Here is a 13753-nt window from a genome sequence, read left to right on the forward strand (position 1 = left end):
ATGTATTTTCTTACCCACTAAAAAGTAATAGCAACTGTCTGTGAGTAGTTCAGAATAGAAAAATAAGGAAGTAGTTTGTGGGTGTATTAATGTAGCAGCAGTTAGCTGTTGGGGGTCTATCAGGAGGTGAAAGTGCCCATTTCTTGAGAGAGTCATCTGGCTTTTCACTAGTCCAATTTCCAAATCTTAACAATGTCTTTAAATAAAACCTGAAATAGTCTTGACCAACAAAAGAAAAATGGGAATATAGGATATAAGGCTATAGAAATGGTCTTCAGTTTTTGTTCTTTAGAAAAGTGAAATAGTTATTAGAAATCATATAAAACCATCATTCTAAATCGGGTAGTCAACCTTGGCTATTTTATGACTCGTGGACTTCAACTCCCAGAATTCCTGAGCCAGCATGGGGGAACTATGGCTCCCTTCATGACTTGTGGACTTCAACTCCCAGAATTCCTGAGCCAGCATGGGGGAACTATGGCCCCTTCATGACGTGGGGACTTCAACTCCCAGAATTCCTGAGCCAGCATGGCTCAGCTTGGAAACCTCTCCCTTTCCCCTCAACCTGGCTGGCTCAGGAATTCTGGGAGTTGAAGTCCACGAGTCATAAAAGAGCCAAGGTTGACAACCCCTGTTCTAAATCAATGTTTCTCAAGCTGGGCAACTTTTAAGATGGAGGGACTGCAACTCCCAGAGTTCACCAGCCAGCCATGGTTGGCTGGGGAATTCTGGGAGTTGCAATCCCTCCATCTTAAAAGTTGCCCAGCTTGAGAAACATTTATTTAAATGAGATGGTTGATACTGCAAGGAAGCAAATGCTTCATTTTTACTTCATAGGTTAACTAGATTAAGCCATTTTCAAGCTTTGCACCATACACGAAATGCACTAGACATATATTAAATGTCTAAATAATTAAAAAGGGGGACTTAAACCCATTTTGTAGAAACTTCAAGGTTTGGACTTAAATGTAGCCTAAAGCTCAACAGGTGCAGCTTTTCTAGATATAACAATATGCTTTCAAAAGCTCCATTTGTTAACATTATATAACCCCAAACTGGCATTTCGGAAAACTCTGGGTTGACTACAAGTCCCATCATTTCAGACCTGCCAGTGGTTGATGGGTTTGGGGGGCATGTTGAAGGGCCGTTCAAACTCTATGATTTTAGGGGTTTTTTGGCCCACGGAAGCCACTCTGGTAGACTACTCTATGGTTCCAGGACGGCGAAGAGACGATTGAAAGGAAGTGGGAACATCAGTACAGATAGTACTTCCGGTAAACACAGTCCTTCTAGACATTTTACCTCTATGGTCGATCCTCTTTCTGTATGGGAAATTCCGAGTGAGATAATCATAGATTTTCCATAAAGACATAGAGCGGATGTTTTCCTGTCTGTCTTTGGAGAGGGGGAGGTCAAGTCAAGACCGGAAATGAAGATGTTGTGGCGCCTCGCGTTGTCACATGGTATAGCAAAAAAAACGTTAAGCGCGTCGGTTGAAAAAAAAACCAACCAACTTCCGACCAATCAGAGTGCGGGCTTGAGTGCGCCCAATGAGCGAAGAGAAAGAGAAAAAAAAATGGGTAGCCGCGAAAGCTGTGCTCGGATTGGATCGTTGCTGACCAATCCGTAGGCGCCCAGTGAAACATTCTACAGAAGGCGGAGCTTGTGGCGGCAGTCGGAACCTGCGCAGGGACGGCGAGGAGGAGGGGGGGGTAAGTGTGCGTGGGACTACCGCACCCATCATCCTCGGGTGGGCTGTGAGTGATGGGCATTGTAGTCTGTGAAGATCCGGGGTGGGGGGGGGTAGAGTTCAGTGGATTGTTGAGGCTCACATTGGAAGTTATCCAACCCTGATTATCATATATTATCATATAATATTATTACATTATATTGTATTAATTAGTGTGTATTGTATTTGTATTGTATTTATTATATATTATCATTACATAATACTCTACAGGTAGTCCTCGACTTACGACTGCAACTGAGCCCAAGATTTATGTTGTTAAGCAGGGGTCTTCAAACTTGGCCCTTTGATGACTTGTGGACTTCAACTCCCAGAATTCTTCAGCCAGCGTGCCTGGCTGAGGAATTCTGGGAGTTGAAGTCCACAAGCAGGGGTCTTCCAATTTGGCCCTTTGATGACTTGAGGATTTCAACTCCCAGAATTCCTGAATCAGGCACGCTGGCTGAGGAATTCTGGGAGTTGAAGTCCACAAGTCATCAAAGGGCCAAGTTGGAAGACCCTTGTTGTTAAGCTAGACATTTGTTAAGTGAGTTTTGCCCTGTTTTACCACTCAGTTGTTAAGGGACTCACTCCAGTTGTTAAGCAAGTCACACGGTTGTTAAGTGAATCTAGTTTCCCCCGTTGACTTTGCTTGTCGGAAGGATGCCAAAGGGGATCAGATGATCCCGGGACAGTGTAACCATCATAAATATGAGTCAGTTGCCAAGCGTGTGAATTTTGATCCTGTGGCCTGCAGTGGTCGTAAGAGCGAAAAGCAGTCCTAGGTCATTTTTTTCAGTGCCGTTGTAACTTTGAACAGTCACTGAACAAACAGTTGTAAGTCGAGAACTAACTTGTATGTAAGGGTGTAGGTCTATACATATGTTGTATATAGTATATTTTAAATGTGTGTTATGTATGTGTACACTTTTGAGAGGAAGCAACTCAATTTCATTTTTAACGTGTGCCGTTGTGCCCACAGGAAAAAAATGACAATAAATGTTATTTAAATCTAAATCTAAGCTGTACTATACTAATACTTTACTACACTACACTACTCTACACTACACTAATCATATATTATGTTCATTGCATAGTCATCTAGATATTTAGACTGGATTTGGCATTTTTGTTATATATTGTATTACGTTTTAATTTTATATCACTGGATATTGTCCTTACCATCCTAAGTTTCCCCATTCGGACATCCTTTGGAACAGGAGGAAGAGAGGAACCTCTGAGGAACTCAGGTGAGGCGGTCCCAACTACAACTCCTATCATTCCCAGCCATAGGGGCATTGAATGGGGGAGACTTTGGAGGCCCAGGGGTTGGGGGTGTTAGGATAACCTTCTGAAGCAGCATCACAGCAAGGCTTCTGTGCTCGGCAGGATGGGTGAAGTGGAGATCTCACCTCGGGCGTACGTCAAGATGTGCCTCCATGCGGCTCGGTATCCCCACGTGGGGGTGAACGGACTCCTCCTGGCTCACAAGCGCCGGCCCACAGCTGGGCCCCCAGAATGCCTCTACATCACGGACTGTGTCCCCCTTTTCCACAGCAACCTGTCGCTCACTGTGATGCTGGAGGTGGCCCTCAACCAGGTGTGTCATTTCAACATGAATAGAAAATGGAATGGAATGGAATAGAATAAAATGGAACAGAATAGAACAGAACAGAATAGAAAATACAGAATGGAATGGAATAGAATAATAGAATAGAATGGAATAGAATAGAATAGAATAAAATAAAATGGAACAGAATGGAACGGAACAGAACAGAATAGAAAATACGGAATGGAATGGAATAGAATAGAATAGAAAATACGGAATGGGATAGATTAGAATAATAGAATGGAATGGAATAGAATAGAATAAAATGGAATAGAATAGAATAGTGACTTTTGACTGTTTTTCACACTTAACGACCACGGTCATGCGAACAAAATTTAGATGCTTGGCAAGTGCTGGTCTGTCAGGGCCCCCTTCAAAACCTCATCCTAAGAAAACAGAACTTGTGGAAGCCGTTTCTTCCAAAAGGAACTTTTATTAGGAGAAGCTGATGGCAGGCATAATAGGCAGGATCTGAGGGTGTCCCGCTCAGATCAATAGGTTAAAAGAGTCCCAAGCAAACCCCCCCCCCCCCATAGTTCATCCGGTCAGTTCAAACGGGCCAATCCCAGGGTGTTAAGTCCGTTGTGGGCTCTTCACACTGGAGATAAACCAGTTGCCAGAGGCACAATCCTTTCTCTTCCCCCCCCCCTTTTACTAGCTGACATCAAGGGGAGAGATAGTTCACAGAGGAAGTATGCAGAAACAGCGAAGTGTTACAATGCAGCGACAGAAGAAAATAAAGCAATAGCCCGCAGTGTCTTCCCCTCTCCCCTCCAGGAGCAGGGTGGAACTCAGAAGTATAGAGAGAACAGAGTTTGATTTTAAAGCAAGAAAGGGTCCCCCTCAGAATATGGGTTCTGACATCCTGCCTCCCTTAAAAAAAAGAGAGATGTGGAAACATAGAGAGAAATGTATGCATAGGATCCACCTGTGGAGACATAGAAATATATGCATAGGTTAATCAGGCTTGTTTGGGTATTCGGCGCGGAACTTTCTTAGCAATTTAGGAGCGTTAATATGGCCTTTGTGGACCCACTCGTTTTGGGAGGATGGGAGGTGTTTCCATGCCACTAGATATTGAGTGGAGCCAGGGTATTTCCCAGAGTCCAGAATTTCTTTGATTTCAAAATGTTGTTCCCCTTCAACCATAACGGGAGGAGGGGCATCTCCCCCTGCTATGGACCCATCTAATTGACCGAATGAAACCGGTTTGTTCAGACTCCTCACCGGTATTCCTAAATTCCCCACTAGGGTAGGCAGCGGGTGCACCCGGAGTCAATTAATGCCCTAACGTCTACAGCTTCGGGCAGAATTGGGGCTAGTAAAGTCACTGTCCTGGTGAGGGGCGCAATGGGTCCACTTACCAGGGGTTCATCCTCGGAGTTGTCATCGGATGAGTTGGACACTCGCGCTGTGTAGGCTCCTCGCTGGGCTGAGGCGGGGAACTCAACGGTATCCGTGTCTTTCATGGCCATCTCCTTCGGCTTTGCTGACGGCTTTCTGGACTTCCTAGCCAGGGTCCGGTCTGGTTTTCTAGTCGGAGTGCGGGAACGGCACACGGCGGCGCGGTGCCCTTCCTTGCCACATTTGAAGCACCCGATGGTTCTTTTGGAGGTTGACGGCTCCTTTGCTGGCTCGCGGGCCGACTCCGGCGGCGATTTCCCCCACGGTCTTCCCCCTCTGCGTTGCCTCTTGGCTAGGTCGATCTCGGCTTCCTCGGCTAGGACGTACCAGTCTTGCAGCCGGTGAGGATCCCCCCGAGGGAGGCAAGCGTCGTAGAGGTCGTAGTTTAGACCATCCTTGAAGTAGCTAAGCAAGATGTCCTCTGGCCAATTTAGTTTGCTGGCCAGGGTCCGGAACTCTTGGGTGTATTCGGCCACCCGTCGCCTGCCTTGCTTCACCGTCTTTATCCGCTCTCGGGCCTTCCGCTCTGCCAACGGGTCCTCGAACCGGCGCCTCAGGGAGAGCATGAATTGGTTGAAATTCAGCAGCTCTGGAGCGTCAGCGTCGTACAGGCCCACAACCCAGTCGGCTGCGATGCCGTCCAGGGCGGCTTGCACGATGCGGATTCTGGCGCGGTCGGTGGGGATGTCTCGGCCGTACTCCTCCATGTAGTCTAGCACCTGGGTTAGGAAGAATCCCAGGCGCCGTGACTCTCCACGGAATTTCACATCTAGCGGAGGGAACGCCTGGATGGAGCCTGCCCCTGTCCTCCGTTGGTGTCGTCTCCCCCCTCTCGCTGCGGCTTCCACGCGACGCGGGGCGGCTGCAGCGGTGGCGACGGCGGCGGGCTCGCTGGTTCCTTCGGCTGGGTCCGAAATCTCGGGTTTAGGCTCCCCTCCGTTTCCCAGGCGGAAGGTGCCCCGGTAGGGTTCAGCTTTCTCCTCCTTCATGGAGTCGAGGGCTATCTTCATCATGCCCATTGCCTGTTCCAACAGCCGGGTGGAATGCTCCGGGCGATCGTCCTCGCTGAGATGGAGGGACCTTTCCATCTCCTCCTTCCAGCCTGGTTGATGACTGAGTGTCACCTTCCTGGCTTTCTTCTCCCAGTCGTCCTTCTTCCCAACGCCCATGGACCACCGGGCCTTGGGGCCGCGCTCTCTCACCTCCTCTTCTTCCGACGAACTGGAGGATCCGGATCTCGAGTATTTACAGGGGTCTGCCCTGCAGGAGGGTCTCCCCCCTGCAACAGGTTCCTCTCTCTCCGCTCCGTTGTTCCACATGGTTTGCTAAGTCCCCCCCGCTAAGGGTTTTGCTTCCAGGCTGACTATTCCTGCAGATCCTGTCTAATGGCAGGGCCCCCTTCAAAACCTCGTCCCAAGAAAGCAGAACCGTTTCTTCCGAAAGGAACTTTTATTAGGAGAAGCTGACGACGGCAGGCATAATAGGATCGGAGGGTTTCCCGCTCAGATCAATAGGTTAAAAGTGTCCCAAGCAAAAACCCCACCCCATAGTTTATCCGGGTCAGTTCCCATGGGCCAATCCCCAGGTGTTAAGCCTGTTGTGGGAAAGAGTAGATGATGCCGGGCTGTCTCAGGGTTGCAGCGATGTTTTGTCGGGCTCTTCACACCTTCCCTTCCGAGCGCCGGAGGCACATTCCTTTCTCTTCCCCCCCCCCTTTTACTACCTCAAGGGGGGAGATAGTATGCAGGAACAGCAAAGTGTTACTATGCAGCGATAAGAGGAAAATAAAGCAATAGCCCGCAGTGCTTTCCCCTCTCCCCTCCAGGAGCATGGCAGAACCCAGAAGTAGAGAGAGAACATAGTTTTGAGTTTAAAGCGAGAAGGGGTCCTTAGAATATGGCAAGGAAGGGCCGTAAAACGGGGCAAAATTCACTTAAACTCTTGTCTTCCTTAGCAACGGAAATGTTGGGCACCGTTGTGTATCCCATATCAAGGACTGCTTTTTATTGAGCAGCCAAAGTAAAGTCTGAATTCCTACATAGGGCGAAGAGAAGCTTTATTTTTTTAATTCAAGACACCTTGGCTTAACAGGATGGGTAAACCTGGCCAGTTATTTACAGGAACACAGCCTTAACAATCTCTCTTTTGCAGTTTGCAAACTGTCAGGACTGTGTTTGTTTGTTTGTTTTTTTAAACAATTTTATTATATGAATTTCATTAATCAATAAACACTTTATTAATTTTTCAAATGTTGTTAACATTTAAACTAACTTATATATTTACTATTCAGGTACCCCAAGTTTCTCTTATTTAAATCTATTCTTTTTCGATAATTCTCCAATTATTAATTCCATCTCATTCCCAAAAAAAAAAAAGAACAAAGAATAAAGGGAAAAGAAAAAAGAAAAAAAAGAGAGAAAAAAGAAGCGTATTCTTGCTACATTTCAGTATTAAATTCTAAATCATTTCATAATAGCCTCCCTTTTAACAAAATCCAAATCCAAAACAATCCGAGTCACTATAAAACCTTTACCATCCATAATTATCATCTCAAAATTTAATATTTATATCTTATTCTGGGACTGTGGTTTTTTTTTTAACCTCGGCCACTTTAAGACGGCGGGACTTCCAACTCCCAGAATTCCCCAGCCAGTTTTGCCCCGTTTTAACGATTTTTCTTGCCATCGTCGTGAAGAGAGTGCAGTTCTTAAGTGAGTCATGTCGTTGTTCTGGATTCCCCACTGACTTTGCTGGTCATAAGATTGCAAAAGGGGATCTCGCAGGATCCCGGGACACTGCAGCCGTCGTAAATATGGGCCAGTTGCCAAGCGTCTGAATTTTCACCGCGCGAGCACACGGGAATGCTGCAATGGCCGTATGTGTGGAAAACGGTCATAAGTCACTTGTTATCTGTGCCGTCGTAACTACAAACGGTCACTAAACGAATGTAAGTCGAGGAGTAAGTTAAACATAAGTCAGGACTCTTATGATACCACGTCAAGGACTACTTGTGTGGCTAGATTACCTTTGTAACTTTCTTAATAGATGATAGGAATGTGGTAGATGTAATATATTACAGGGGTCTTCCAACTTGGCCCTTTGATGACTTGTGGACTTCAACTCCCAGAATTCCTCAGCCAGGCAGTGCCTGGCTGAGGAATTCTGGGAGTTGAAGTCCACAAGTCATCAAAGGGCCAAGTTGGAAGACCCCTGTAATATAGCTTGACTTCAGCAAAGTGAAAACATAACCTGCCACAAGCTAAATTAATAAGTGAATTAAAGGTGGGCTGGATGACAGGACAATTAAATGGGAAACTGAAGTGCTGGCTGGGGAACTCTGGGAGTTGAAGTCCACCCCTCTTAAAGAAGGCTGGCTGGGGAATTCTGGGAGTTGAAGTCCACAAGTCATAAAAGGGCCAAGTTTGAAGACCTCTGTAATATATCTTGACTTCAAAGTGAAAACAACCTGCTACAAGCTAAATTAATAAATGAATTAAAGATGGGCTGGATGACAGGACAATTAAATGGGAAACTGAAGTGCTGGCTGGGGAATTCTCGGAGTGGAAGTCCACCCCTCTTAAAGCATGCTGTCTGAGGAATTCTGGGAGTGGAAGTCCACCCCTCTTAAAGCATGCTGGCTGGGGAATTCTGGGAGTTGAAGTCCACCCCTCTTAAAGCAGGCTGGCTGGGGAATTCTGGGAGTTGAAGTCCACAGGTCTTAAAGCATGGCTGGCTGGGGAATTCTGGGAGTTGAAGTCCACCCCTCTTAAAGTGGGCAAGGTTGAAAAAATGCTATCCTAACCCTCCTCCTAAATCTAACAGATTGCCAACCTGGGCATTCCTGCTTTTTTACAGGTGGATTCCTGGAGCTCCGAGTCCGATTTGTTCCTGGCTGGCTATTACCAGGCAAACTCTGGGATGGATGACAAAAGGTGAGTTTGAAGAGGGAGGAAGACGTTGGGCGAAGGGATAGATCTCTTTCCTGCCCAAAGAATCTCTGACTCCTTCCCTTCTTCCCCCACCCCCCCCCTGCAGCCCTACTACCCTGGCAGAAAAGATTGCAGCGCGCATTGCTGAACTCTGCGACGAGGCCGTGCTGATCATGGTGAGGATCTCCCTGGATTTGGAAGGTCTGGGTGGACCGATCTTAGGGATAGCGATAGAAGGCAATATTTGCCCGAATGAAGGCAAAGATACGTGTCCCAGGATAATGTGTATAATGTCCCAAGATGAGTCCTCCAGGCACCACAGAAATAGCACGCAAAGAACAGCCCAGTGCACACATTCTAGGGATAGAGAGTGGGAAGTGCCTTGAGGATGGGCTCCAGCATTAAGTCGGAAAGCTTGGAAGATTAAACCTCTGGTCCCCGTGACCGACTCAGATTGGATCCCGCAGAATATTTATAGCTCAGGGTTGAACTGTGGGGTCCCTGGGGCTCTCTGAGCTTGGTGGTTTTCTTGCAGACATTTCACGACCCAGCTAGGGAACATCGTCAGTGCTGGGAGGAGTCAGGTTTGCGAGGAAGGGGGAGGAGGAGGAGGAGGAGGAGGAGGAGGAGGAGGAGGAGGAGGAAAAAAAGGGGCTGTGGGGTCCTGGGTGCTCTCTGAGCTTGGTGGTTTTCTTGCAGACATTTCATGACTCAACTAGGTAACATCAGTGCTAGAAAGAGTCAGGTTTGCAAGGAGGAGGAAGAGGGAGGAGGANAGAAGAAGAAGAAGAAGAAGAAGAAGAAGAAGAAGAAGAAGAAGAAGAAGAAGAAGAAGAAGAAGAAGAAGAAGAAGAAGAAGAAGAAGAAGAAGAAGAAGAAGAAGAAGAAGAAGAAGAAGAAGAAGAAGAAGAAGAAGAAGAAGAAGAAGAAGAAGAAGAAGAAAATGGCTATGGGGTCCTTGGTGCTCTCTGAGTTTGGTGGTTTTCTTGCAGACATTTCATGACTCAACTAGGTAACATCATCAGTGCTAGAAAGAGTCAGGTTTTCAAGGAGGAGGAAGAGGGAGGAGGAGGAGGAGGAGGAGGAAGAAGAAAGGAAAAGGGCTGTGGGCTCCTTGGTGCTCTCTGAGCTTGGGTGGTTTTCTTGCAGACATTTCACGACCCAACTAGGGAACATCATCAGTGCTAGAAGTTTACTCAAACCTCCCTCCCTTCTAGCACCGATGACGTTCCCTAGTTGGGTCACGAAACGTCTGCAACAGAACCACCCAACTCAATGATCCCCAAGGACCCATCAGTCCAGCCTTGAGCGACAGACATCCTCTTCTCTGCTCACGCTGCCTCCTGCCACGGGATTGCTCCAGAGAAAAAGAGAGGCCCTGATTTGCTTTCTCCTACCTTTGATTCCTTCCCCAGTTGGATAACCGCAAGTTCACGATAAACCCTCGGCTTCCTCCCCTCACCGTCTTGGAGCAGAGAGATCACCAGTGGGTTCCTAAGGACAAGAACCTGTGAGTTGCAGCTACCGATGGCTTACTTGTACCCCTTGCCTACAAGTGATCTTGCAGTAGTATTCTCTCTCTCTCCCTCTCTCATTCACACACACACACACACACACAAACACACACGAGATCCTCAGGGTTTCCTTTAAGCCAGTGGTTCTTAACCCTTTTGAACAAATCGCCCCCTTGAGTCAATGAGGAAGTTGTCATCGTCCCCCTTCCCGAACATAACCTGTCAATCACAACATAGGAAATAATTCTTCAATTTATGCAAACACTTTTTTTTTATTTCTTTAAAATTGTCATCAGGACATATCGATGCAAATAATTTATTTCCAGTCTTTTTCCCATATCTCGACTGTGTGAAAAATTTTGGTGCCACCCGTCACTTTATTCCCAAACTTCGTGATATGTGTATTTCATTATTCTCTGATTTATTCAAGACACTTAAATGTAATGACCACTGAAAACAAAATTCAACTGCAAGAAAGTGAAATGCCCAAAAAGAAAAACAGTAACATTTAATGATTGAAATTACAAGTGAAATTTAAGACGCAAAAAGAAATATAAAAAGGGTAGAGGCTGCTGCGCAACGCGCATGAAGATAAGCGATGCGCATTCACATAGGTACGGCGTTCTGTACTGAAGCTAGCTGGAGGAACATTTGAAAACACAATTCAATCCACTCATAGCGAGCGATCTGATGTTTTTGTACGACAGATATGCAGCGATTCACTGTACGAAAAGTCTCAAAAGTGTCCCCAAAACTTCTCGCTCCATCGCCCCCATTTCGCCCCCTTTTTGTTCCTTCGCCGTGTCGCCCCTTTTTGTTCCATCGCCCCCCCTGAAAAATGAAGGGCGATATCGCCCAGGTTAAGAACCACTGCTTTAAGCAACGTTAAAACAGAGTGCAAACGAGGAGGAAGAAACAACAAGGGTAAAACTAGGCCCGAGATAAGAGGGAAATAAAAGGATCGCTAAAACTCGTTGATGCCAACGCCATTCGCGGGGTGGTGGTGGCGTGGAAAATAATGTCTTTTACTTCCATACCATTTCACACATTCCTCGACTTTACGGCCGCAGGGCGGCCCGCAATTTCTGTCGCTTGGCTGTCAAAAGTGGGTTTTGTCCCGTTTTATGACCTGCCTTCTCACGGGCGTTAAGCGAATCTGGCTTTCCCCCCCCCTCCCGCAGACTTCGCTTGCTCGGAAGGTCGCAAAAGGGGAATCACGTGACACACACACACACACACACACATACACAAACACACACACACACAAACCGCCCCCGGGACACTGCAACCGTCGTAAATAGGAGTCGGTTGCCCAAGGATACGAGTTTGGATCACGTGACCGTAGGGGAAATGCTGTAATAGTTGTGTGGAAAAAGAGTCATAAGTCATATTTTTTTTTGCAGTCACTAGGCAAATGCTTGTAAATTGAGGAGTGTCTGGATTAGTATTCCGTGCCCAAGGATTATCTAGTCCAGGGGTAGGCAACCTTGGCTCTTTTATGACTGGTGGACTTCAACTCCTAGAATTCCTGAGCCAGCCACGCTGAGGAGAAATGGAGAGGTTTCCATGCTGAGCCATGCTGGCTGAGGAATTCTGGGAGTTGAAGTCCACGAGTCATAAAAGAGCCAAGGTGGCCTACCCCTAATCTAGGGGTATTGTGCTTTATCCAGCCCTATAGATTCACTTCTCATCCTAGGGCAGGGGTAAACAACCTTGGCTCTTTTATGATTGGTGGACTTCAACTCCCAGAATTCCTGAGCCAGCATGGCTCAACATGGAAACCTCTCCATTTCTCCTCAGCATGGCTGGCTCAGGAATTCTGGGAGTTGAAGTCCACGAGTCATAAAAGAGCCAAGGTTGAGTACCCCTGTCTTAGGGGTTCATGTCTCCCCAGTTTATAAGCCCTCAGGGGCTCTATAGGCTTCCAATGATTGTGTATTATGAACCAAGCCCTTAAAATGGCTGAAAACATCCTTTGCAGGCAAGTCCCATGTCAGCTCAGCCAACTCTGGTTTAGAATAGGATAGACTGACAAGAGTTGGAAGGGACCTTGGAGGTCTTCTAGTCCAACCCCCTGCTCAGGCAGGAAACCCTATACCAGGGGTCTTCAAACTTGGCCCTTTTAGGACTTGTGGACTTCCAACTCCCAGAATTCCTCAGCCAGCGTGCCTGGCTAAGGAATTCTGGGAGTTGAAGTCCACAAGCAGGGGACTTCAAACTTGGCCCTTTTAGGACTGGTGGACTTCAACTCCCAGAATTCCTCAGCCAACGTGCCTGCCTCAGGAATTCTGGGAGTCAAAGTCCACAATTCATGAAAGGGCCAAATTTGAAGACCCCGTGTCCTATACCTTTTCAGACAAATGGCTCTCCAAGCTCTTCTTAAAAACTTCCAGTGTTGGAGCATTCACAACTTCTGGTGGCAAGTCGTTCCACTGGTTAATTGTTCTGTCAGGAAATTTCTCCTCAGTTCCGGGTTGCTTCTCTCCTTGATTAGTTTCCATCCGTTTGTTCTTGTCCTGCTTTCAGGTGCTTTGGAGAAGAGGTGGATCCCCCCTTTTTTATGGCAGCCCCTCAAATATTGGACGACTGATATCATATCACCCCTGGCCCTTCCCTTCATTAAACTAGACATCCCCAATTCCAGCAATCGTTCTTTGCTTCGTAAGAGAGTTAAAAGTCAGTTATGTCTTAACCAAGAGGCAATCTAGCAGGAGGAGGGAATTATCCCTGCCCCACCAGTTAAAATTCAAGTCCCCTTTTATAGAAATCCAGAAGAACAGAGTTGGAAGGGACCCTGGAGGTCCTCTAGCCTGACCCCCCTGCTCAAGTAGGAAATCCTATCCCCATTCAGCACCAATTGCTCTTCGATCTCTTCTTGATGGATCTTTTGATGTTTTCAGGGTCATGTGGACCGACTGGGAAGCCTCTCGCCACATTTGCAAGTCCCTCCTGGAGGCCAAAGTGTACTCCCGATTGGTTGACTTCGACAGCCACTTGGATGACATCAGACAAGACTGGACCAATCAGCAGCTGAACACGGAAATCGCCCAGTTGGTATCGGTAGCCAATGGCAGTGCTTGAAGGAGGAGCCGGGCTAATTTGTAAGGATCTTTAAACCTGGTTCCCTCCAGCTTCCTTAAGAGCATCCGGGATGTCGGATTAGCCCAGATAGAAGCCAGGATCACGTGATTGAGGCCCCGCCTCTTATTAACGGCAAGGCTGCCATCTTGACTGTCTTATCTCCTCCCGCCCCAACAAGGAGACGCCTCTCTTGAAGAAGAAAAAGGATGAATTTGCTTCGAAATTTCTGTTGTTTTTAATTTATTCCATCTTTGCAAAAGCAATTTGCCCCAACCAAATTCTTGTTTTTTTAAAAAAGGAGGGATTTAACCCCTTCCCCGTTTTATCCAGGTAGTCCTCGAACTGACGACCACAGCTGAGCCCAAAATTTCTGTCAGTAAGCGAGACGTTGGCTAAAATTGAGTTTTGCCCCATTTTAAGACCTTTCTTGACTCACTGTTATTTGATAAGTTAGTAACCTGGTTGTTAAGTGAGGTCGCAAAAGAGGATT

The 13753-nt window shown here is 46.9% G+C and overlaps 1 protein-coding gene across 1 annotated transcript; it reads left to right on the forward strand.

The window, feature by feature from the left end:
* Positions 1–1720: 1720 nt before the first annotated feature.
* EMC9 (ER membrane protein complex subunit 9) lies at positions 1721–13464 on the forward strand. The gene is made up of 7 exons (XM_015822232.1): positions 1721–1757; positions 2918–2976; positions 3116–3326; positions 8595–8671; positions 8775–8844; positions 10084–10178; positions 13083–13464. Exons 3-7 carry the CDS (start codon positions 3117–3119, stop codon positions 13261–13263), a joined length of 633 nt encoding a protein of 210 aa, XP_015677718.1. The 5' UTR covers positions 1721–1757; positions 2918–2976; position 3116; the 3' UTR covers positions 13264–13464.
* Positions 13465–13753: the final 289 nt, after the last annotated feature.

Source organism: Protobothrops mucrosquamatus, unplaced genomic scaffold (assembly GCF_001527695.2).
Source record: "Protobothrops mucrosquamatus isolate PMUCROS unplaced genomic scaffold, P.Mucros_1.0 scaffold1499, whole genome shotgun sequence".
In the NCBI taxonomy this organism is placed as follows: Eukaryota; Metazoa; Chordata; class Lepidosauria; order Squamata; family Viperidae; genus Protobothrops; species Protobothrops mucrosquamatus.